Source organism: Otolemur garnettii, unplaced genomic scaffold (genome assembly GCF_000181295.1).
Source record: "Otolemur garnettii isolate 467f Iridium unplaced genomic scaffold, OtoGar3 scaffold00028, whole genome shotgun sequence".
NCBI classification, from domain to species: Eukaryota; Metazoa; Chordata; class Mammalia; order Primates; family Galagidae; genus Otolemur; species Otolemur garnettii.
Genome location: NW_003852423.1, coordinates 1,354,970 through 1,380,637, shown reverse-complemented (window position 1 = coordinate 1,380,637; position 25,668 = coordinate 1,354,970). Strand labels below are relative to the sequence as shown.

Below are 25,668 nucleotides of genomic sequence, written 5' to 3'. Positions count from 1 at the left end.
CGATTTAACCTTTCTAAATTAAAAAATGGAATCGGAGGTAAGAACCTTACTTATAAATTCTACCAAAGAGAAGTAGGCAATAATTGGCTTAAAAAATCCTAACCTATTGAAAAGCAGTGGGTCTCTTAGCATTACACAAAGGATAGCTCCCTTAAGATAGATAGTCCTTTGTTCAGCAAAGGTCTTCTGGGTAGGTAGGGCTGTAACTTGTCACCTCAGACAGCAGCAGGGACTAAATGCTTAAGGTGGTTTAATGTCAGGATTAAGTCTGTACCCAAGTCTTAAACTTGTAAACCGTGCATGTGTCTATGTTTAAGAACCTCAAACCTAGGACAACTAATTTTAAAATACGGATGTTCAAAGTTTGTTACCTTGAACAAGGCACTTTGACTCATAGAAGTTGATGTTAATTCTGCTGAAAATTGCAGCGAATGTCCTTACTCAAGTTCCTGAGTTGCAGCACCTATTTTTAAATCTTTAATTTCTCTTCAAATGTTCTTCACTAATTTTAAAGCATTCAAACTATTGGGAGCATAATGGAAGCATAACTTAAAATGACTGTAGAGAATTTTTAACGTGTGAACATATTGATTATAAGAGAAAATATTTCTTAAAACGTTTTGACCTAAAGGGAAAGGCTGAAATATTGGAAACAATTCTTGAAGTGACAAAGTATTCACACTATCTTTAGTCACCATCTTATATCTATGTAAGAGTATATATATTCTTCCTGAACAATGAATTCACGGAAAGATTTAGAGATTTAGAGATTTGGCAAGATGAAGTAAATCACGCTATAATATATACAGAAATCAGTAAAGGAGGTTTGAATTAAAATGACAGTTTGTCATCTACGTTAGGTCTAAAATACTGCAATGATAATTGTCTTCAGTTTCTACTAACAAAGTAGCAATAAACTAAAAATTTCAGATAATAAAATGAAGATACTCTCCACCGTTTATTAAACGATAGACAGCAGCAACTCTTCTCCATTCACTCATTATTTCTTTTTCCCTTCCCTCAGGCCAAATGTTATCCTTTTTAGTAAAACAAAATCAAAGCCAAATGGTAAAAATGCGAAGATTTGTTTAAACAAACAGTCAGAATTTCAGTGGCTTTATCTGCAGCGTCCCAAGCAACTCAACAAAGCCAAGATATTGTCCATCTCCTTGACAGACAAAGAACCTCAGAGGTCCAGAGTGACATGCCCGAAGGCTGGCACGTGATTGGGCTAATTAAATTAAATAGCAGGAAACAGCTTTTCCATATGCCACTGCCTGGCCACACACAAACTGTAACAGTAAATCTTTTATACTCCTCTAGGAAAAGTGTAACCATTAAAAAATATACAGTATCAAAACACCATCCAAGAATCAGAAGTTGCATATCTATGCAACCCCCCTGAGCCCGCACTTTAATGCCAAATGTCTAAGAACTTCCTAATTCACTTTAGGGGCAATCCGAAAGCCCATGGTAATTAGAGAGGATGAAAACTTATCTCCTCCCTTCAGCTCAGGTTCACGAGCAACTTACATTGATGCTAATATTAATGTCACTTTAAGGAGGTATTCTATACCAAATAAAATAAAAACTTCAATACTTCTGAATCAAAGTTTAAATAAAATTACTTATTTTTACCACTTTTACCTCCTCCCTCCTCGTTACCCAACTGAAGACTGAGAAATAAGTTGAGAAAAGGTATAAAAGCCTTTGGAATCTTTTAGAAAACTCTCCTCCCAGATGTCCCACAATTTCTCACCCACTAGTATAATTTCCTCTAACTTTGCCCTTATCCTTCTAGGCTTTTGGTCAAGAAAACATTATTTTAAACACATGTATCCTTTCATGTTTCTAGAAGAATTCCCTCGTATAGGTAGCTGCCACTCATTTTGATTAATAGTGATTTTCATTGGCATTAATTTCTAATATAATGAACAGTAACTATGAAATAGTAATTGTCCTTCTGTAAAGGAAACCAAAGACTAAGCATTGTGGTGGAAAAAATAAATTCAAGAAAACTGCTTAACAGGGATCCTGAGTTAGAAGATAGCAAGGCATTTTAACTTGGAGACACAGAGAACATCGACTCATTGAAAATCATGGCTTATTTTTGTTGAAATAGAAACATCAAATAGATAATGTAATATATAACATGTTTTTGATAAAAATGTTGTGATAACCATTATTCAGTTGTTAGAAATTGTCCATCACCCATACTTTCCATGCCAGACTTCACATTTTCCATTAGATTTATTATTTCTTACTATATTAGTTAGCTGAATTAACAGACTGTGGCCTAATACAATTAATTTCACTTACAAAATGCACTTACTTCATTGAAGTTCAATGTTAAATAGAAAACAAAAGAGGAAGGAAAGAAAGACGAAGGAAGGAAAGAAGGAGGGAAGGAAAGAAGAAAGGAGATAAAAAGAAGAAAAAGGACGGGAGGAGGGGGAAAAGGAAGAAAGAATCAAATTCATCAAACTTAAGATTTGAAATTTTTTTTTAAATTACACAGTATTAGTGTTTTCACTTTAGTTTATTCCACATAGACACAGGATGCCAGAGTTCTTCCAAAATATTTGGGTCATGATGCCCATCTCTGTCTGTGTATATGTAAGCAAAAGTTAATGCTTGTTCCCTCATATGTTTGAAGAATTAATTTTGAATATAAAGATGATCAAAATCAAGGAAATTGAAAGCCTAGGAAAAAATGGCCAAGCCATCCTAAAGAATTGACTTGGTAGGGCCAAGAAGTGAGCAGTCTCAAAATTGCAGATAGGCCTAAGATGTAGTTAAACTAGCTCTTTCCCCCACAATAGCTGCATTTATCTCTTCAGACCTTTACTGAATCCTGTCCTTCCTCTCCATCCTCATTCCTATCTCAGGACCGTAGAGTAAGATTGGTTACTCACTGGGATCTTTACACATTTCTTGGCATTCAGGAGAGGCTGAGAGAACTCACAAATTAGGGAGCAAAGAGAAGCCATGTTGTGAATGAAGGCTGTCATAGATCTTCCCTAACAGAACTTTAAAACAAGCTTTGAAAGTCTCAAGTGATCAATATTCTTTAAAGAAAGACAACAGATTTGTCTAGCATCTAATGAAAATTTAGTAGACATTAAACAGAGAAAGAAAACATGAATCCTACTCAGGAGATGAGTTAAGCAATAATAGCAGACCCAGAAATGGTGGAGACAGAATTAACAGGAAAAAAAGTCAACATAAATATTATAAACATGCTCAAGGATTTAAGGCTAGAAGAAAAAACGATTGAAGGGGACGCACCAAGAGTTAGTGTTAAAATGTTCTGCTCTTCAAAATATAAGATTAGCGACAGGATAGGTGAAAATATGTATAACATGTATATCTAGGAATGAACTGTTTCCAAAATATGTTACTGTGATCATCAACAATAAAAAGACGATGGTTCAATTACAAAGACATGATCAATACAGTTGAAATGACAATTTAGAATGGAGATATATGGATGGTCAATAAACACAGGAAAAGATGGTGGACATCATCAGACATCAGGAAAATGCAAATTAAAACCACATTGAGATTCCTCCATGCTTTCATTAGAATGCACATAGTTAAACTAATACAACAGTACCAAGGGTTGACACCAATGTAGAGTAACAGGAATGTAAAATAATAACCACCCAAAATGAATTTGGCAGTTTTGTATAAAATGAAAGCATGAAACTCAACAATTCTACTCCTAGATAATTATCCAAAAGAAATAAAAACAAATGTCTACAAAAACTTGTATTAAAATAATCATAGTAACTTTATTCATAATTATACACAGCTGAAGATAATTTGAATTTCCATCAGTCGACAAATATATAAATTAAGACATAGTCATACAGTGGAACACTAATCTGCAGGAAAAAAGAAAAAAAAAACTACTGACATACACATGGATGGAGCTCAGAAACATTTTCTGACAAAAAAATCCAGACTGAAATATTGCATATGTTATATGATTCACTTAAATGAAATTGTAGAAAAATCAAAACTACTATGTAGCATCAGAAAGAAGATCAGTAGTTGCTCTGGGCTGGGTGGAGAGTGGGGATGTTAGCTTGACTTAAAAGGGAGCAGGAGAAAATTCTCTAGAGTAGTATAAATATTCTCTATCTAGATTGTGGTATATACATTTTTCAAAGTAAACTGTCCACATATAACAAATGAAGTATGCATGTATATTACAGTTCAACAAAGCATATTAAAATATCAGTAAGATTTAGGCAGTTCAATGTAGTAACTGAAGGAAAAAGTTCATCTTGGAATTTTAATTTTTATTAGCCTAGAAAAAAAATCAGGACATTTAGAAATTAGACTTTTTTGAATACCTGGGAGATATTCTTTCTGGGAAAAAAATATTTATTATCAGCTTCCATATCTTAAAAAAGTTATACTGAGATACAACTAACCACTGTACATATATAAAGGTACAAAATCTACAGAGATGTGCACTACAAGTATGGCATAAAAAATATAAAATAGAGAAATGGAATTGGCTGTTTTTATAAGTCTGTCAGATAACTCAAATAATAAGGAAATATTAGACCAAATTAAATATGCACCAGAAAAGTAAATTTTGAATGTATTCATACTCAAAGTATAAATTTCATAAAGAATTTGATAGCACCACCTTCATGACCAAAATAATCTTAGCATAATCTAAGATGCTAAAAATGTTGTGTTAAGTAGACTTATTCTCTATCATGTTAACTAAAGATAATAAAGAATACTGATGGCTATTCAAAATCAAGCAGCCAAGTTACTTAGGATCCAGAAATCAGGGCAGGATTTTCCACTGTAAGTTCCTTTAGCATTCACCTAACCAGCCATAGTAGAAAAAGGAAAAGATTCTTCAGCAAGCATTTGTTAAAAAACAGAGACACATCTTAGCATATTGCTTCCTGCTGATTCTAAAAAAGGGAAGAGCTCTATACAATGTCACACCCAATGCCGCTAAACTTGAAGGGGCTAACACAACAACAACAACAAAGAGGAAAGAAACAAAGGAAGGTGGGATCCGACACACTTGTGATGAGAGCCCGTAGCGCTAGTATTGCCAATTTTCTGAGTGCTGCTTTGTGCGAATAACAGGATGGGGATTAGAGATGAGAGTGAAGTGTAAGTGAATTATCTTTGCAATTAATATTGGTAATAACACATTTAATAGATTTTCAGTTGTCTTTAAGGTGAAGTTGAAAGGTATTAAAGCCCTCAAACCATCTAGAGTCTCAAATCCCTTCCAGCATTAGCATTTTATATTTCTGTGTCAGGCTAAGTAAAAGGAAAAGAAAGATACTGGCAAGAGAAACACTCATCTGTCTAGGTTGTGTAGCCTACCTGTTTCCAACATGATGTGATGAGATCTATGAATTAACAAATGATCAAATGAGATGAAGGGGATATAAAGTAGAAACATAAAACAAATATATAAATAAAAAGATGTGTGCCACAAATGCAAGCCATATCTAATCTTAAATTTTCTAATTGTTGCATTAAAAGAGTAAAAGAACCTAGAAAGCTGAGGCAGGAGGATTGGTTAAGGTTGGGAGTTTGAGATTACCCTGAGCAAAAGCAAGAACCCATCTCTACCAAACAAAAAAAAATTAGCCAGGTGCCTGTAGTCCTAGCAACTTGGGAGGCTGAGGCAGGAGGATGGCTTAAGCCTTAAGAGTCTGAGGCTGCTGTGAGCTATGATAACATCACTGCATTCTACCTGAGACAACAGAGTGAGGCTCTGTACCTCCCAAAACAAAAGCAAAAGTTAAAAAAAAATCAGGTAAGATTAATAATTTTAATATGACCCAATATATTTAAACTATTATCCTTTTAATAAGTATTTAATAGATATCATTTTTAAGGAGATTTTATACTATGTCGGAAATCTGGTGTGTATTTTTCACTTAGGGCTTATCTTAATTCTCACCAGCAAAATTTTAAATGCTTAATAGCTACATGTGGCTACTACCTTGGACAATGCAAATTCAGGAGTCTTTCCAGAAATTCTGTCAACAGAGCACAAAGATCAAAGCAAAGATGTAGACATTAGTTCAACATAAAATTTAAATGCAATGTAGACATAAATAAAAATGAGTAACTAGGGTAGAATTTTAAAATCATATTCATGAAGAAAAGTAACTGATTAAGTTTTTAAAGAGCACCAGGATAAAAAAGGCGTAATAAACATTAAAATTCTTGCATTACAATAATTTGGGGGAAGAAAAAATGAAGTACTATCAAGAGCTAGAAAGCAAAACAAAGCGGCCACAGGAATATCAGGAAAGCAAGACCAAAATCAACTAGAAGTGAGGAAAACAAAGATGATGCCTGGGAAAATGGAGCACAACAATCACGAAGTTCCTATCTCTCTTTAAAATAACCCAAATGCGTGGAAGGATATTCTTATTTTAAAAGCAATGTGTGTCATGCCAAATGGATCAAAGACCTAAAAGTAAGTGCTGAAATTCTAAAACTCTTAGAAGGAAATATGGGTGCAAATCTTGGTGATCTTGAAATAGGCAGCAGCTTCTTAAATATGACACCCAAAGCACTAACAATGAAAGGAAAAACAGATAAGCGGGATTTCAGAAAAATTAAAATTGTTTACATATCAAAGAAAATCTTTAGGAAAATGAAAAGACAACTGACACAATTGGAGAAAATATTTGTAACTCATACATCTGTCAATGATCTAGTATCCATAATATATTTAAAAGCACTTACATCTCAACAACAAAAAGCCAAATTAGGGAGAAACAAGATAATTAAGAAATGGGAATGGATATTACTCCAAAGAAAATTACTCCATCAGAAAATGCTCAATGCCATTTGTCATTCGTGAAATACAACTCAAAGCAACAAGGATAGTACTGCACACCCACTAGGAAGGCTGCCATCAATAATGCTGGAAAATGACAAGTGTCGGAGAAGAGGTGGAGAAAACAGGAACCTTCATACATTACTAGTGGTAAAGTAAAATAACACAGCTACGTGGAAAATAGTTTGACAGTTTTTCCAAAAGTTAAAAGGAACTGGGCCCAGCGGCTCAGGCCTGTAATCCTAGCATTCTGGGAGGCCCTGGTGGGTAGATTGCTTGACCTCAGGAGTTTAAGACCAAACCTGAGCAAGAGTGAGACTCCATCTCTACTAAAAATAGAAAAACTAGTTGGGCGTTGTGGGGGGCATCTGTAGTCCCAGACATTTGCAAGGCTGAGGCAGGAGGAGTGCTTGAGCCCAAGAGTTTGAGGTTGCTGTGAGCTATGACACCACACACTCTACCCAGAGCGACAGGGTCAGACTCTGTCTCAAAAACAAAAAGTTAAATAGAGTTACCATTTGACCTAGAAATTTGAAGAGAAATGAAAACCTATGTTAACACAAAAACTGAAAAATAATTGTTCATGGTAACATTTCTCTTATTAGCCAACAAAGAAAAGGGACGCTGTGTCTATCAACTGAAGGATGAATAAACATGGAGTATAATCATACAATGGAAAATTATTCAGCCGTGAGAAGGGATGAAGTACATGTTATGCTAAGGTGACCAGACGTCCTGCTTTTGGTGAGACAGTCCCGATTTTTAACAAATTGTCCTGCAGTGTTATAAAAAAGTCCCAATTTTTGGAAAGAATGCGCAACAAGCTAGGGTAGAGCGGGAGATCAGGAAGGGAATATACGGTTTTCGGCTGCCATGTGGCTATTTTGCCAAGATATGAGTTTTATATTATTTTTGCTAATTTTATAATGTTAAACTTTAATAATAATAATTGTTGAGAACTGATTATTGAGAACTGCTTATCAAAGTTTGCATTGTTGATCAGTTGTTAGAATTCAACTACCACTGTTTGGACTTAATGAACAATGGCATTTTTTGGCATTGGCAACGACGAAAACATTTTGTAACTGTCTCGCAGGTGATACACATTGTACGCGTCCTAGTGCTAATTAAACAAGTGATGTCAACAAATCAGCTATTCAGATAATTTAGGTAAGTAATTTATTTATTTCATGAATTTAGCAGGCAGTACTCGTATTATTTATATTTTATAGTGGCGGCAAAAAGTCTAGTGCTGGCCTTGAAAGTGACACTTACGACTTACGAGGTATCATTATTAAAAATATGTATTGATAAGGAAAAGGTTAAATTTTGGGCATCAGCAAAAATCACAATAGAGAACAAATGGTTAGAAATATTTCATCATTTTGAAACAAACCATGTTCCATACAGTAATGCACTAAAAATTGTGGGATACACGCTGTCCTTACCAGGAACTAATGCTGCGACTGAACGCGTTTTTCCTATGGTGAATAAAGTGTGGACGTCAGAAAAATCACAATTAAGTGTTGAGACTTTGAAAGCCATTTTATGTGTGAAAATGTATTATATTTGTAAATTGTACTTATGTTGAAATTAAAAAATATACATTACAATGTTATTTTTGCAATCTATTAAAATTTTTGTTGCTCCATATAGACCAAATTTTTAATTAAGAAACCCCCCCGCCCCTCCCCGCCACCCATCAACGGTGTCCCGCTTTACCACTGTTATGGTCACTTTAGTTATGACTGAACTGTGAGAATGTTATGCATAAGGAAAGAAACCAGGCAGAAAAGGCCACATACTACTTGTTTCCATTTAAATGAAATGTCTACAATAGGCGGATCCATGGAGACATGAAGGGATTTGGTGGACGGGATGGGGGGTCACCACTGAGGTGCAGGATTTCCTTTTGAGTTGGGGTTGATAAAAATGTTCTGATATTAGATATTCATAATGGCTGAACAGCATCATGACTATCTACAATCTACTAAAGTAAAAGCAGTAAGTGTGGTCAGAATAGCCTATAGTTGAATAAAAATGCAGAAGACTCTGAGAACAATATATAATAAATATGAAAAAGTATGTTTTGAAAACTATGAATGAGAGAGTCCAAGGATCTTAAGGAAAAGCCATTAAATTTCAGGCCATATTTCAGGAAATGGTTTAGAGCTTCTGGCTATCTCCAAAACACTATTTCTGAATCAGACGCTCTGCTAAAGGCTTAAGAAATGTGGATTTCTGAGCTCCCTATTAGTACAACAGCATGAAAACTTCCGGGGCTGTGGTCAGAATCAAAGTTTCTGTCCAGAGGATTTTCCATACCCTTCTTTCTTTCTTTTTTTGAGACAGAGTCTTACTTTGTCATCCTCCATAGGGTGCTGTGATGTCACAGCTCACAGCCTCCAACTCCTGGGCTTAAGCGATCCTCTTGCCTCAGCCTCCTGAGTAGCTGGGACTACAGGTGCCCCCCACAATGCCCAGCTATTTTTTTGTTGCAGTTGCCACTGCTGTTTTAGCTGGGTGGGCTGGGTTCGAACCTGCCACCCTCAGTATATGGGGCCGGCATCTTACCCACTGAGCCACAGGCGCCACCCCATACCTTTCAGTTAGAAAACCACATAGGAGATCTAGAACTTGGCAAATGTCCCTCGTTTTTTCCTTTCACCACATTTTACACATACAATTTTAGGTCAAAATGATTATCAACTCCATTCTCAAAAGGTTTACGAGTTTTCCTGACTATTTAAAAATGAGACTGTCTTTGCTTTGGTTGGGGAATGAAGGTAAAAAGTGAAGGTAATAACTCTGGTTCACTTCCTTCCAGGTTTGGCCATGGTCAGAAAAAGAAACCCACAAATTGTCAAGATTAAAAATTGTTGAATACCATGTATGTGTAAGAATTAGATCCCTCATCTGTGAATTGGAAGAGTCCTAATTTCATAATGTATAGCAGCAATGAAGAGGAGAAAATTGATTCAAATGAGGCAAATGCTAATGGGTGGGGGGAAAGAGAGAAAGGTTCAGTATAACAGTTGACTAAATCACTCAGAGGTAATCATACTGGGCTTGTAATAAGAATTAGCGCACAAACACAGTGCCTCGGGAAAGGCTGAGAGCAGTGCTCTGGTGCCAGAGTGCCTGGGTTTGAATTAGAGGTAAACTGCAGCTATTTGCCTGACCTTGACTTTAACTGCTCTCTTGGCCTCCCTCAGTGCTCTTATCTCTTCCATGAGGTGAGAACACTTACTTTCCTCACCAGGTTGCTGTGAGGACTAAATGAGCTTATTCTAGGGATGAAGCACTTGCAACAGTAACTGGACATTATCTACCTGTAATAGTTAAGGGTCTTCTTGTAAATCAAGATAATGCAAAAAAGTTGCCTTATCTAATCATAGATTATAAGTCTCAAAGAAATTATAAAATGAGATGTACCAATGAGAACAGAAAACTTTTTAAGTCTAAAAAAATACGATCCTAGGGTGACTGAGAAGTCAGATTCTCCATATCTTTTGTGTCTAAATTCTTTGTTTGCCCTCCTATACAGTCTTCTTAAACTCACGATAAAGGAATTATCAGTAACAAAGGGAATGATTCTCAAACTCTGTCCCTTGTATCTCCATGTCCCTGACTATAACTAGTTACGACTGTAGACCTCAATTATTTATCACTGTAAACCTTCCGTTGCACACCCACCTTCCATACCTACTATAGTTATTTACAATTATATGCTTCAGTTATTGGAAAAAACACAAAGAAACGCCAAAGTAAAAACAATGCTATGTTGCTATCTACATATGTATCTTCTAAGTACAGGGTGGCCATGAAGTTCATGTGAAATTTTTTAAAATATACAATTTAAAACTGCACATAAACTTTATGGCCACCCTGTATTAGATTTCAAAAAAATGTTTAGTGTCTCAGTCCCTTTTAACATCTTTCAGAAAAAAAGGAGCATGAAACAATATAAACATTTCTTAAAAGACAATTATTTCTCAAGTTTATGAATAGAAGCAGTCTACAATTCCATAACCACGTTCACTAGAAAGAAGGTCACTTTTCACTGCCTGAAGAGGAAATCCAATGGTTTTTTTAAACCAAGTCTTGGGAAAAGCTTTTTTTCTGAAGGAAACTTCCCTAACTTTAGACTGATGCTTTTTATTAAAAGTCACTTTATATAACCCTTTAGAAATCAGATATACACTATGAACCACCATTTAATTAATTCCTCTAACTCTTACTTTAAATAGAATACCAAGTTAATCTTGCAATTTTATCATCCAAGACAAGTTTCAGGAAATTATGACTAGCATTCATGGTATTTCCAGAATTCTGATGAAATTCTCAAATTTATGGCATTCTGGAATGATAATCCATTTTGTTGTAGACAACAATTATAGCTCCAGATTTCTTAACACTCTCACGCAATACTGATGTGACTTAAAGGAACTTGAACTTATTGTCCAAAAACATTTTTTTTTTTTTACAACGCATTAAGGAATTCTGCTTTGGAAAAAAGATCATGTCACCCTTTTGCCGTTTCATCTAAACTATTGACGTTTAGATTAAGTAAATCAAAGGAAATTTAAAAATTACATTTAATCAATTGAACCAAATATAGTAATGGGTTATGAAGTATTATTGACTGGTAAGTTTTGCTAGAACAGATCAGAAGAGGAGGACGGTACACCTGAGGCCCACGTGACGTGTATGGTACAGTTCCCTTCACCTGGGGCAAGCTTCTTGTTCTTCCCACTAGTATTACAGTAATTGTTACCATATAAGGGGACATCATTTAGTTAGTATTTTCTCTTTATATTTATGTACTTTGTACTTTATGTCACTTTATACTTGTACTTCAGGATCTCACTGTAATAGACCCGATTATTATAGTACTTGGAAAATTATTCATTTTAATATTTATTGATTGCTTATTATATTCAAGGGATTCTGTCAAACTTTTTAAAAATAGTTTTTTAAGTTGAGCAAAGTTAGGCACTGACATCTATTTATATAAAGTTTTATATTTAGAAGTTGACATTTTAATTTAAATACCAAAGATAACATATCATGAAAAAGGTCACACTGGAAAAAGGAAAATGCAACAATTTTTACATGTGTTAGCTATCTGATAATTGCTGATATAAATAGTTTAAAGTCATTATTGTTGGATTTATTATTTTTAATGGTATTAGATGTAACTGCTCAAAATATCTTTATTTTGTTTCAACAAAGAATGGCAATATATTTTGATATATGAGACCTAGTGTACGAGCTTCAAATTCAATTAAATATTTACACAAAGCCAAATGTATGAAAGGGGATCTTTTAAAAAAAACTTTATTTGAGAAAGGAAGAGACTTATAACAGAAGGCAAGAAGGGAAAACATACAAACAATATATTTACAACACAAAACAAGAGATCACCTTCAAGGGTGTAAATTATAATAAATACAGTAGATTTTAAAAGAGACATTTATCAATTAATTCTAAGGTTATTTAAGTCCAGCTTTCCTTTTCACTGGTTCCAGGTAGTTTCTTGATTAAATTCAAAGACTATCAAATTCAAACAATTAACGTCCACCAACTGTACTGATGAAACTCTCAAATGACATTATAAAAAATAGGGTTTTTTTTGTTTGTGATTACATATCTTTGAAGTAATATTATACAAAAGTCTGCTCAGCCACATGTTCCTCCCCAAATAAAATGTATTTTAAAAGATGCACTATCCCTTTTTTTATGAGATTGAAAAAAGACTTTGAAGAAAATGAATATTTATGAGATGGAAAAAATATACAATTTTATCTTAGGCATGCCATGTTTTTAATGCAAAACAACTGACAAAAAGTCATTTTAATATGAAGGAATATACTAACCAAAATATGTTGGTGATAGGGAGTGTTGCCTATTATAGCTATTTGTCAAATTATCAGGACTTTCATTATATGGAAAAGTTTTAAACTTTCTAACTTCTAGTTATGTTAATTTAATTTGAATGGAGACTTTTTAAAAAAGGATAATGTATCTTTAGCAGTAACATTTTTAAAGAAATATTTTTAAATGTCACAGCAAAATGTAAACAACACGTGCCAATAACATACAGTTGAACAATGTCTACATTTGGCAAAACTGCTATATCTCCTTTGAAACAGGATACTACACCTTAAAATACCTTGGATTTAGAAATATAAATATTTTAATAGAAAAAAACCTCACAAAGATTCTAGGTCAATTTGGATTATCCATATTAAAGGGGGTCTTAATACAATGAACCTTTAACTAGCTTAACAAAAGTAAACCTATAAAACAAGGTAAACATATCAAAAGGGAATATGAAGGAAATGTTCCAGTGAAAAGCTTCCGTAACAATTTCCCTACTTGTGGTGTTATTTTCTTAGACAATAAATCAATTCATAGAGTGCCCTTTAAAAACAGAAAGAGTAAAACACTATCCTCAGGTTTTTTTTTTCTACATTCCTCAGTACATGAATCACTTGGACTTCCTGTTTCCACAAGGCATTTCCTGTTCAGCCTCACAGAATCACTTTTCTGTAGGAGAACAGCAGGAACCTGACAGAGAACTGACTTAAATAAACATTGTCTTCTGTGGCCTTCCAAGTTGTTTGTATTTTATAGCATCAAAGGACATAGTCTTTCTGAAGGTGCACTATGTACAAATAAATTCTTTTGTCAAGCCTAGTTTTCCTAATTTTTTATTTGCCAAAATGGTATGGTCTATGCCCATATCATTACGGAATTATATATAAGAGATTCTAGCAACAATATAAAATATGATACACCTTTTCTTTTAACATTTATTTTGACTTGGTGTCAGTTAATAATCATACTGTTACTGTGCTTCCTGCAACTCTAGATACAATATTGCATCTGACTGGACCATAACGGTGCACATTAATTCTCACCAACATTTGCATCTGCTTCATTTGATCTTTGTCAAAAACAATGTCATCAAACTACACGAGATAAAAAGTAAAATGAGCAGTGCTACGTGAGACATAATGTAATATTTTAAATAGTAGTGCAATTTGCATCTATATATTTAAAACCACCTGTATTCCTAATAGTTTCAATTGCAACCTACACAATAACCTAGGACTATTGGCATGGTAACCAGAACATTTCAAATTAACAAAAGAGAGAGAGGGAGGAAGGGGCAGACTACCTTTAACAGTGTTCAAGACTATAGTATAATACATTATGTACAGTGATGTGAAAACTGAATTCTACATGTTCAAAAAAATCCAAAACTAATAGAGGCGTCATTGATCAGACTGGGAGGCAATTTCCAGCAGTCACGGATCTCAACACATAAACTAAAAATAAAAGTGAGTCCATTTTCTTTAGAAATAATTGGTATAGTAGGCTTTGGATGAATTTGAAGCCTATTAATTATGCGGACATCATGTACTATAACTTTAGTGTAACAGGTATTTCCTTACCAGTGGATTTTCAAGGAAACATTGATATCTATATAGAGATCAATATATAGAGGAATCTCTGTATAGATATATACATATATCTGCATCAGTTAGAATCCTTAAACACGGAAATCAAATCATCCAGAGATAGAAACTGATAGGAAATTATATCCATTTATCAAAACTTGCAATGCATTTCATTTTCAGATAATGACTTTAATTACAAATCCTGGAGCTAAATCTTTGCCTATTACCTGTTGCATAAAAGCAGCCTGCTCCCCAGATTCCATTTCCTGGATCTGAGCATCTTCATCACTGTCCACTGGTTCCTCCTTGACTTTCACAGCCCCAACTTGTCCCACTGTGTCATCCACACAAGCACTGCTGTCGCTCCTAGTGCTGTTGCCACTAGAGGGCGCTCTGTCTTCCTGCATTGCCTGGTCCCCTTGAAGCTCTTCTTCTGCTTCCTCAAGGTGACTGCCCGGTTGCTTCAGTTGTTCAATAGATTTCGAAAGCAGCTAGAAGAGAGTGTTCAGCGGTTCAACATTCAATAGTTCTTGGAGACAACAGAAAAGCAAATTATACTTTGATTTCTAGTAACTCGACATCAATACCCTCCAATTTCTAATCACTGAACATTAATTTCAAAATGAATTTGTGTGCAAAAAACTTCCTCAGTAATAATTCTAAATCTGAAGCAGTCCCATCATTTCTATATTCAATTGGTGTGGTAAATATGGTTTGAGGGCATGGGGCATTTCCTTTTGTTTTAGTGGATCACTCTTTAATGTAGTTAAAAAAATGATGGAGAAAAAGGTAAATAAACTTCATTCATGGAAACTTTGAAACTTTCAAAAGGGTAGGTTTTACTGAATCAAGTTAATCCCAAGGAACCTCAAAATATTACTTATTTCCAAAGAGAAAAGGAAGCAATAAAAAAACCTTTCAATCTCATTTTTCAACAAATATTAAATACTATAAATGCCAGAAACACAAATCCTAATAGTCCTTCCTGTCTGTCTAATTTTCCTGCACCTACATAGTGAAATTACAGTCAAATGATAAAGCACAAAGCAGCTTCTTATACATATTTATAAGACTAAGAAATATTCATTTAGAAATTTGAACTTCAAAATATCAGGTGCAGAATTGTAAAAAAATTTTAACAATACAGAAGTGTTTTAAGAATGGACCCAAACATAAATTAAATAATAGGAAATGGGGAATCATTTTTTAATTTTAAAATTATTTAGATTTTTTATTTTATAAATTAAATTGAATTTAACTTTCAGAAGCATATGAATTAACAGCTCCATGATTTAAAGAAATAATCGTCAATATACCTAACTTCAACAATAGCAAAAAAATCTCAATAATGGGGCAAAAAGTGTCAATATGATCTTGTCTCACATAGGCCTTTTGTTTTATTTTCACAATGGCCCTATTGAATGATCCTCTAGATTCTGAACTGTCTTTTCAAAAGTGGCTAGGGTTTTCTGCTAAGTCAGTGCCTACATAAGCAACACGCCCATTATTGTAACTAGCAGCACACTCAGCATGCCATCACTAAAACCGTGAATACAGATTTTTCTACATAAAATTCAAGTTCATACTTATTCACGTCTAACTGGGTTTTTAAAGTAAACATGTTTTAAAGTGTGACCAAGTACTCAGACTTTGAGGGGCACCTTGACCTCTTTAGGCTCATAGACTTTCCTCAGTCCACACAGACTCAACTGGCCCTGAGGACACTACAGAAGCCCTTCATGTTCACTGTAAGTTGACTTTTTTGAGGAGTGTTCAATCATTCATTCAACAAATACTTATTAAGTACAAACTATGTTCAAGATATCACATTAAACATTAGGAAAACACTCCTTCCTCTGCCCTCACGGAGCTTATAGTTGGTATCATAAAAAGATGTCAAATGGATTAATACACTTACTTCATTTTCAAGTGTGACAAATGCTTAAAGGATGAAACACAGGTGTTAGAAAGGCACGTCTGGTTGGCACAATAGTGGGAACAGAGATTGTTCAGGGAGTTTTGCTGGGAGGTTTCCTATGTGGCTGGTGCGTGACGAGGAAGGATGGAAAGGAGTCAGTTACTGGTGTGAGGGGAAGCAGGTGGGGGTGCAAATAAAAGTTGGGGAGCATTTCTGGCAGAGAGTGTGGGAACCTTGAACTGGAAAAGAAGCCCAGTGCACCCGAGTCAGTCAAAGACTAGCAGAGTTTGAGAACGAGTGGAAAAGGCTGAAAGTTGATGTTAAAAAGTGGCAATATTTATATTTTTGAGTGGAGAATATGAATCTAGAGCAGTGTTTTTCAACTGGTGTGTGGCGCCACATGCCTTGAGAGAATCTTAGGTGTGCCACAAAAAATTTTAAAGATCATTAATTATTTTCAAAAGACGTTCAAAGAACAGTAAATTTTTTTTTTATTGTTTTTTTGATCAAAATAATTCGTGTGCCTTTAACCATAGGCTGAAGTGTGCCATGAGATAAAAAGGGTTGAAAGACACTAATCTAGAGAAATATAAATTTGGATAAGTCATATATATGAACACATAAATATCACCAAACCTAAGTCAAATATGATTAAGGTGAGATAACTTACACCAGTTAAAATGCATATGAAAATGAAGAAAGCAAATTTAATTTCATCAACCTAACATCTTCTGTTCCTGGGCAATCATTCATCTCATAATGCTTTAAATGCCTCTAAGTACTTTTTAGGAAACTATTTGCAGGACTTTTGTCCCATTTCTGAACATGAATCGGTCCTTTATGTCTTAAATACACAGTAGTTTCCACATTGCTGAGATTCTGGGGAAAAGAGACACTACAACAGTCTTGAATTTTGAATACATAATGGTAGGATCCCATTTAATTGGCTGTTAAAGAACATGTAAAAACATAGAAAAACAGCAATGTTTTAAAGAAAAAGTCCCAGTTTGGGCTGGGACAGCAGGAATAAGGACAGTAGCAAATATCCATTCATTATTCAGAGAGAGAGAGAGACAGTATCAGTCAGTTCTGTGACCTTGACCTTCACAGACCTCCTCACAGACCTCATACAAAAGAAGGCTAGAGGATCTTATGGGGAGAAGGGATTTATGTGAATAGAGATATTAGCCAGGTATAAAAGACTGCAAGTGACTCCCAAAGAAACTATCTATGAGAAGATGGTTGACAAGTACCTTTTAAGCAGATGCTCCCCTACCCCCTCACAACCACAGTATAGCTGGAAAAGCTAATGGGAGTCTGTTCATTAGCTCTCGTATACCTGGCACACTTGTGAGTCAAGCAGATGCCTCAGAGAGGTGTTTAAAAGATCCTGCCAATAACAGCTTCTTAAAGATAACAGAAGAAACTATATGGGATGAGTGACCATAGGGTAGGAACCAAGGGCCACTCATGAAAGGTCAGCCAGAGGGCACGTGGCCAGTGTCTGGGAAATGCCACGTTGGAAGTCCCTGCCTACTGCAGGGTGACTGAGAACCTTAGCCAGCTTCTGGATGTCTGACACTGTAGGGAGTGTTCCATAACCAGGAGGAGGCTACAAATGGCACTCAATTAATTAAAAGGATTTTTTTTTCCTACTGCTGTTCTCTTCCTTCCTGTTCCTAGCTCCAATATGGTCTCTCAGTGTCCTGGCCTCCCCTTCTACCATAGCTCCCAACATTGTGATCTTACCAGGGAGTTGGTCTTTGTTAGTATCCATACACTCACCTAAATCTCAATTTCAAATATCATTCCTTTCTTCTGGCTCATTCTCAGAGAATTCTGACACCAAGCATTCTTCAACTCTTAGTGAGTCATCCATGCCCCATTCTGCATTCTGACTGCCCGCTGTGCCCCCTCATTTGCTCACTTCCCTCCTACTTCACTAGGTTCCACACTGCATGTTTAAAACTCACTAATTTATATTATCTTCAACTTTCCTGCCCATTACACTATGGATTCCACAGGACAAGTAAGACTTCCAACCTTGGTTAACATTGAATCTCTGCCAAACCCCAACAACTGAATGAATTAGAAAACAGACAAGCAAATTACAATAAGGCTGAGTATTTTTTTTTCAATTTACGACCACACCCTCCAAGGAGTCCCCAGTGCTGCCTAGCAATGCTACCCCCATTTCTCTAATTCACTCTCATCCTTTTAATGACTATTTCATGCTACCTTCTCTTTCTGCAAACCTCTAACACACCCAATCCTTTCTTTACTCACTGCCAAAGTTGTTGCTATTCAATGAGAAAATAGAAGCATCGGAAGAGAAACCTAGCATCTGAAACCACCACTTTTACCATGTTGTCCCATCCACCCTTCCTGCTCTTATAAAGAATGTCTGCATGCCTATCTTGGTCAACCCTGTGCCCTACATACCACCTGCTATGTCCTTTATACATTTCCCCTCTCTGCTGGCCTATTTGTGCACTTTCAGCAATGTCATCCATCTGCATAAAACTTCCCTTGACTTTCTGCCCTGCCCCATCATTACAGAACTCCCTCCACCATAAAACACCTTGAGTGTTATCTGTCTCCATTTCTTTTTTTCCCATTCTTTTTAGAATCGATGTCAACTCAACTAAACTATCATCCATACTATTTGACCAAAATCTCTCTTGTTAAGGTCAATTACTGCAACGATGCCAGTTAACAAAGATATTAATTGGTGGCAATGAAGGTGAAACCTTTTAGAAAGAAAAGTAAGACAAACCTCACAGCATCTTTTAAAGGAAAAGGCTGATATTACCATCATAGCTGAAGATTTTGCTAGTGTTATTTTACTAGAACAAAATTTCCCACAGGTAGCAAGCCAAAGGAAATCTAACAAATACTAACAAAACCCTGAGTATTCAGAGGATATATCATATGCACATTTTAACAGAAATGCTCTGAAATCTGATTTCTGAATGTATTTCTGAGGTCAGTGAAATATCCAGAAATCATATAGTTTAGACCATGAATCAAATGCAGTATTTACAACCTCACTGACACAGATACAAGCGTCTATGATGATTCTCAGCCTGTGATACAGAAACAGTGTGATTTGTGCCAGTCAGCATCCTTGGCTTCACTTCGGCATCTGATGTACTTACTAAAGGAAACACAGAATAGAGAAAAGCTAGCATGAATAAAGTTGTGATCCCTTGGCAAGAAGGCCAAATGGTGAAATGATCTTTTTCCAAGGGCAGAATCCCTAAATGGTTTGTAAAATAAACATTTCTTGATATAAAATAGTAACTTATGAGTGGAAATCAAATAGATATAAAATGGGGGCATTGAAAAATTTCTAGTAACATTATTAACACAATTATTTTTTTAAAAAGGAATCTTATGCTCTCATGAAGCCAAGATTGCAAAATGTGAATTTGTGATTAAAAAAGAAAAACCCTTCTCTGCATTTTCCTCTGAAACAGCTATGTTCTAACGACAAGTGAACTAGTATCAATAATTCCAATCTCTCCCCTGAGCTCCAGACTTGCATATTTAGCTGCTTACTTAACTACTTTGCTTAGATGGGCATCATAAACTTTAAATAGTTCAAAGATAACCTTTGTCCCCATCCCGCCTAACTGTATACCCAATCTTTCTCATTTGAGTAAACACCATTACCCAACTACATGAGGAAAATATTTAGGGTTTATCCTTATTTTTCTATTCATCATTTTTTTCCCATTTAAGCTATTATCAGGTCTAGCAACTCCCTGCTACAGGACAGTCTTTATCTGTATGTGTTCCTCCATTCCCACTGGTACCACTGTGGTCCTAAACATTATCATTTTTCTCCCTAAACTACCCAAAGAGCACTAAGGTTTGGGCTTCCTGCTTGCTCTCTTGGCGCTCAACACTGAATTCTCTTACAGTAGCTCTAATAATTCTTTTTGAAATATAGTTTAGGTAACATTGATTCTTTGCTCACAATGCTTCAATGGCTTCCTATCATGCTTATAATAAAACCCAAACCTCTTATCACAGTCCACAGACTTTCTACAACCTGGCACCCCCTGCCCCTCTGACCTTGCTTAGCACCCTGTCTTTTTTTGTTCAGGTATGACGGTTACACGTACACTGACCCCTGGCTGTCCTGTGAGCATGAACACGCCATGCTTGTTCTCCCATGGGCCTAAGTGTGTGCTATGCTCTCTTCACTTCCCGAAGTCTTTATATGCCTGACTGGCTCAGTCTTATCAGATTTTACCTCTATTACGATTTCATTGATTTATTTTCTGTATAGTCCTTATTACTGCCTGTTATTATATTATTTTTGTTTATAGTAATGATTGTTTATCTTCCTCATTATAAAATAAATTCATGAGAATAGAGGCTCAATGTTTTCCATCACTTTATGTCCCAGTAGTTGACACACTGCATGACACCTCGTCACAGCTCCATAAATATCTGAGAACTTAATTATTCATGTGTAATGATGATGCTTTGACACTTTTCCTGCTGAGTGACAAAGCTAAGTCAACGTCTATGTGACCAGTAACTTACCACTTTTTCATTTTCTCAGGAATAAAATGTACCTTTTGCAAAGATTCACAAAATACAAAAGCAATAAATGGGACATCCTAGAGCCAGTTTTGAAAATATATATGCATAAAGGGAGTTCATCTATACTTATTTTATTTTAGGCATTTGACTAAGGCTGTTTTTGCTTGAATGGTCAAACTTGTCAGAGGGGAAAAATTCGCAATTAACATCAGCAAGAAAAATTTCTACACAAAAGTCACAGAAAAATAATACCTGTCAAGTTTAGCTTATTTCCTGTTTTAAAAACACACTACTTGGTGCTATTTGCAAGTTTCTGACTGTTTACAAGGAAAGTAAGTATTCAGATTACATTGTTCTCCATGTATTTCTCAACTATAAATACGACTGTACAAAGATGGTATGGGCCAACCCTTTTCTAATTTGTACTGCCCCTGAGTGGCCCCAGATGTAGTGAGGAGACGCCTGCTTACTCTCAGTGGGATAGCAGGGTCTATCTTTAGTTGGACATCTGGAGGTGATCCCCCAGCAAAGTCGAGCTGTTGCCTTGCTGGCTAGAAAACAGATGAAACATCTGTGTGACAGACAAACGCGCAAGCCTGTGTGAATCTTTGCAGAAGCCGCAGCTGTAACACATACCGCGTGCCATTCATGTGATGCCAGGTGAGTTCCGTCGGTGGGGAACCCAGCTGAGATGAAGATGTGGCGGCTGCACAGCTTCTCCTTGCCTTTTATCTGCCCTCTCACTCATCTGTCAGTGTGTCTCTGTATTCTCCGGGCTACCCATACAGCAACTGCATGAAACCCTAAGCATGCCGTAAGGCTGACTATGACCATTCTGGGTTTGTAACTCATGTGCACTTATATACACTCATACAGATACTGTGTAGACCAGATAGCCTGGGAATTTATCCACATTTTTAATGTCTTTAAGTGTTACAACTACACTCTTCATTTTTTATCAATTCTTGCTAGGGTCATCAGTATAGAAAATCCATAATGCCTGTGTCTTATATTCCATGTTAAACATCTTATGTCCTATGATGTAAAATTCATGAAATGTAATGGTGTTACTAGTTGCATGGCCAGTCTTTACACAGTAGCACATTCAACTTGTCTCTGCATAAGTTACACTGTCAGATACAAATCTACAAGTCAATATAAGCATAAATGCTTTTAAATAAGATGTCAATAACATTTTATAATTTTAACTTCTCCTGCAGAAATTCATGTCCCCCCAAATATCTTCAGATATGAAATATCAACATTAAGAACAGGACTATATAACATGTAAATCTCTGTCTGAAAGACATTTGATTTTCTGACCCTGGGAATAAACCATGAAGTGCAAGCGTTTGAATGTGATTACTACGCAAAATGACCTTCAACATAACTCATCACTTTCTTAATTTACCTCAAATTTTAAAAAGAGATTTTACTTGGGTAATGGCAACAGCACAAGTTTCCCCCCCACCTTTGGTTTTTGTCCTTTTAAATAAATATAATATTCTTCTGTTGGAAAATAAAACCTTTCCCTTACACTCCAAGGAAACTAGATTTAAAAATAATGATAAAATTCTGTCTCAATTCATAAATAGACTAGGTATGTACCAACTGTTCTCACAAACAACATGCAGAGCTTGGAGGGCATTCAAATCGAGAGGTCTACTTAGAGAAGAACTCCGGCCTCAAGCCAAAATACTCTGTCATTTTACTTCTGTGCATTTTAGGGAAATAATCAGAAGAACCAAAATTAAATAGAAAGAGAAGAAAGGTTTTTAGAATATCGGGTAATTATTTATATAAATTGAAAAAGAAGTGAAAAACATCACTTTCTAGCTAATATTGAAGAAGTATTAAATTTACCTAAAGACCAAGTAAATTTTTAATAAATATAACTTTATCTTTTGACTATAAATAATTATACAAAACAATGCCTATAATTAAAATATCCTTTTCCTGGCTTCCAAATGTCCCTAATATTTCAATGTTGAGTAAGTGTTTCCTTCTGGTAAAGGGGATAGAACATTTCCTTCCAACTAATTTGAGAAAAGTGCCTATCCCTTTTTCACCCTTTCAACAAGTTTTTATTAAGCATTTAGTGTATACCATGCCCTGGGAAGACGGTGGTCAAAGAAGCAAGATCGTAGAACAGAATAGGAGGATACTGGAATAAGCAACTGAATAAAGGAATCTGTGATGGGGACTCGTGGGTGGAAAGTATTTGTGTTTACTGTACTTTTGTTTGGTCAGGCAATAAAGGTCCCTCTGAAGAGGTGAAGTTTGAAGCGAAACAGACCCCAATAACCAGACTGAACCACGAGAAGAATTGGAGATTGATCTTCCCTATAGAACTGGAACGAGATTCCCCAAAGACAGAGGAGGGAGCCAGTGTGGTTGGAGCTCAGAGAGTGAGAGAAGAGAACACAGGAGGAAGGAAGGAAGGGCGAGAATCAGATCACCACGACTTGCAGACCAAAGTAAAGGCTTTGGATTTTATCTTACAAACAATATGGTGCAACTGGGAATTCTAAGCAAGACCACAACACGATTAGATTTGTGTTTGGAAATGATCACTCTGGCTGCTATAGAAGATTGGATTTAGGTAGGTAAAAGCAGAAACAGGAAGATGGAATTTTTAGAACATAACAATCCTCACCAAGAATGTGTAGCAAGAATTCTTGGGTGGTTTTCTAAACTAGAACACAAATCAGCTGCTTTTCCCTTTTTTTACAGCATCGTGTCGTTTTATGTCCTTTTATACATATTACATAAGAGGATTTCCTCCGCCCCATGATCTTTTTTACGATGTTCAGTTGATAGTGTGCTTTCTTCCCAAGATTTGTTTTTCCTTTGCTTTTTAGGGTAGAAAATAGAGGCACAACAAAAAAGCCACTTTTATTTTCTTTTCTAATCTTTGCTGGTTTGGGAGTAGGCCTCACAATAGATACGATCTCAAAGTCAATGAATCACTTAGCTCATAAACATCTCCCTCTCTTCCCTGCTGACCAATTCCTTGCATTGGCAAAGTCAAGAGCAGTCTAAGACCCATTTAAAATGGGCAACCAAGAGTAAACCCAGATAATAATTATGGAAATGTGGGCCCAGTGTAGGCAGGGAATACTAGAAATACAGACTTTTTGTTTGAATTTTTTCCATTTTTCAGGATTGACCAAGAATTTGGATGCTTTTTAAGACATCAAGCACATCAGGCAGGCCAAAGACATTAGTCCCTGAAATGGGGTCCAGGCTATAAATTTCTAGCATATGACCATCTGAAAAAAATCCCAGAAGTGCCTTCTTGTTTGAACATGGAACAGTTTATGCTTTTTTTTTTTTGTAGAGACAGAGTTTCACTTTATCGCCCACGGTAGAGTGTGGTAGCATCACACAGCTCATAGCAACCTCCAACTCCTGGGCTTAGGCAATTAGATGCTCTTGCCTTAGCCTCCTGAGTAGCTGGGACTATAGGCAACCACCACAACGCCCGGCTATTTTTTGCTTGCAGTTTGGCCAGGGCTAGGTTGAACCCACCACCCTCGGTATATGGGGCCGGCACCCTACCCACTGAGCCACAGGCTCCGCCCTGAACATGGAATGGTTTAGATCATTTAGAGTTAAGATGCTGTTAAAATAACCATCTCCCCATACTTCAGTTGACATTTCAGTTTTTCATCAATGTTTCTTCTTCCTTTGCTCTTTGGGGTAGAAAATAGAGGCACAATGAAAAAATGATTTGTTTTATGTTTCTTAATGGTAAAAAATTCAACCACTGTGCCTGGGATTGGGGATACAGGTAGAAAGTGACTACAGAGGGGCAATCCAAGGAAATTTTGGAGGTTAAGGAAAGTATTCTATATCTTGATTGTGGTAATTATACTACAATATTCATTTGTCACAATTCATTGAACTTTACAGCAAAAAGAATAAATTTCACTGTGAATAGATTATACTCTAATAAAAGACCAATAAAAGACTCTATTACTAACTATGCTATTGTTCCAAAGAGAAAACAAGGTCAGATCATGATGAATACAGAGACACAGGAGAAAGCTGGAACAAAGTTTGATGGTTTGGTTACAACAAAGTGGCTGATGCAATATTGAGACAAGTGGGAAATATTTATCTTGGAAATATTCTGTCACTTCCAGATAACCATTTATATTAACAAAATGAGGAACACAGAACTATAATGTTATGTAAAATATAAATACAGTGTTAAATTTTAGTAGCGCTTACCATGATGTTTAGCAGTGTTTACTATGCATTCTCTCATGGAATCCTACTATAAACCTATACAATTGCTGATTAGAGAATTACTAGACAAAAAGTTTGACTATCAAGACCAAAGTCACAAACCTAAGAGATCATTGTGCCAAGTGCTCAGAAACTTCTCTTGAAAAGGCTGCCAAGAATTCTGGATTTTGAAAGTCATATAGGTTATGTGTAACATAGAACCAACTTTGATTATAATTATCCGTGTTCAGGTCTGTCTGTCATTCAAAGAACATGCTTCTTTATTTCCATTTCCAGTGTGCAACACAATGCTGTGAATAGAAAAATCTTTGTGGACTATCCTCAATTACTTGACGCTGGAAATTTATTTTGGACAAGTGACTTTTTATTGCTGGTTGATACAACTAAGTTAACAGCAAGAAATTTTCAGTCCATTTAAGATATGAAAGCGTAACTGTGGATGCAATTCTGCCTGAAGGAAGGGGAATACTCAGGACCAGATGACATTTTAGGGACAGTATAATCCCCATAAGCATTTAAGGTAAGACCTTAAAGATACAAAAAAAGAGGAACTAAAACCAAGGACTTGCAAGCTACCAAAACACGTAACACCGAGACTGCTACATGCTGATTTTCCTGTCCAC

At 35.8% G+C, this 25,668-nt stretch overlaps 1 protein-coding gene across 24 annotated transcripts in view; it reads right to left on the bottom strand.

The window, feature by feature from the left end:
• HDAC9 (histone deacetylase 9) overlaps positions 1–25,668 on the bottom strand; it is a 906,973-nt gene that overhangs the window by 314,837 nt on the left and 566,468 nt on the right. For 22 of the 24 annotated variants that reach the window (XM_023512444.1, XM_023512455.1, XM_023512456.1 and 19 more), the window contains one exon: positions 12,172–14,807. In XM_023512444.1, the coding sequence (XP_023368212.1) occupies positions 14,493–14,807 (315 nt within the window). In that variant the 3' untranslated portion in view covers positions 12,172–14,492. Of the gene's footprint in view, positions 1–12,171; positions 14,808–25,668 lie in introns of those variants that run through there. The other 2 variants (XM_012804388.2, XM_003788483.2) reach the window with 1 other exon arrangement.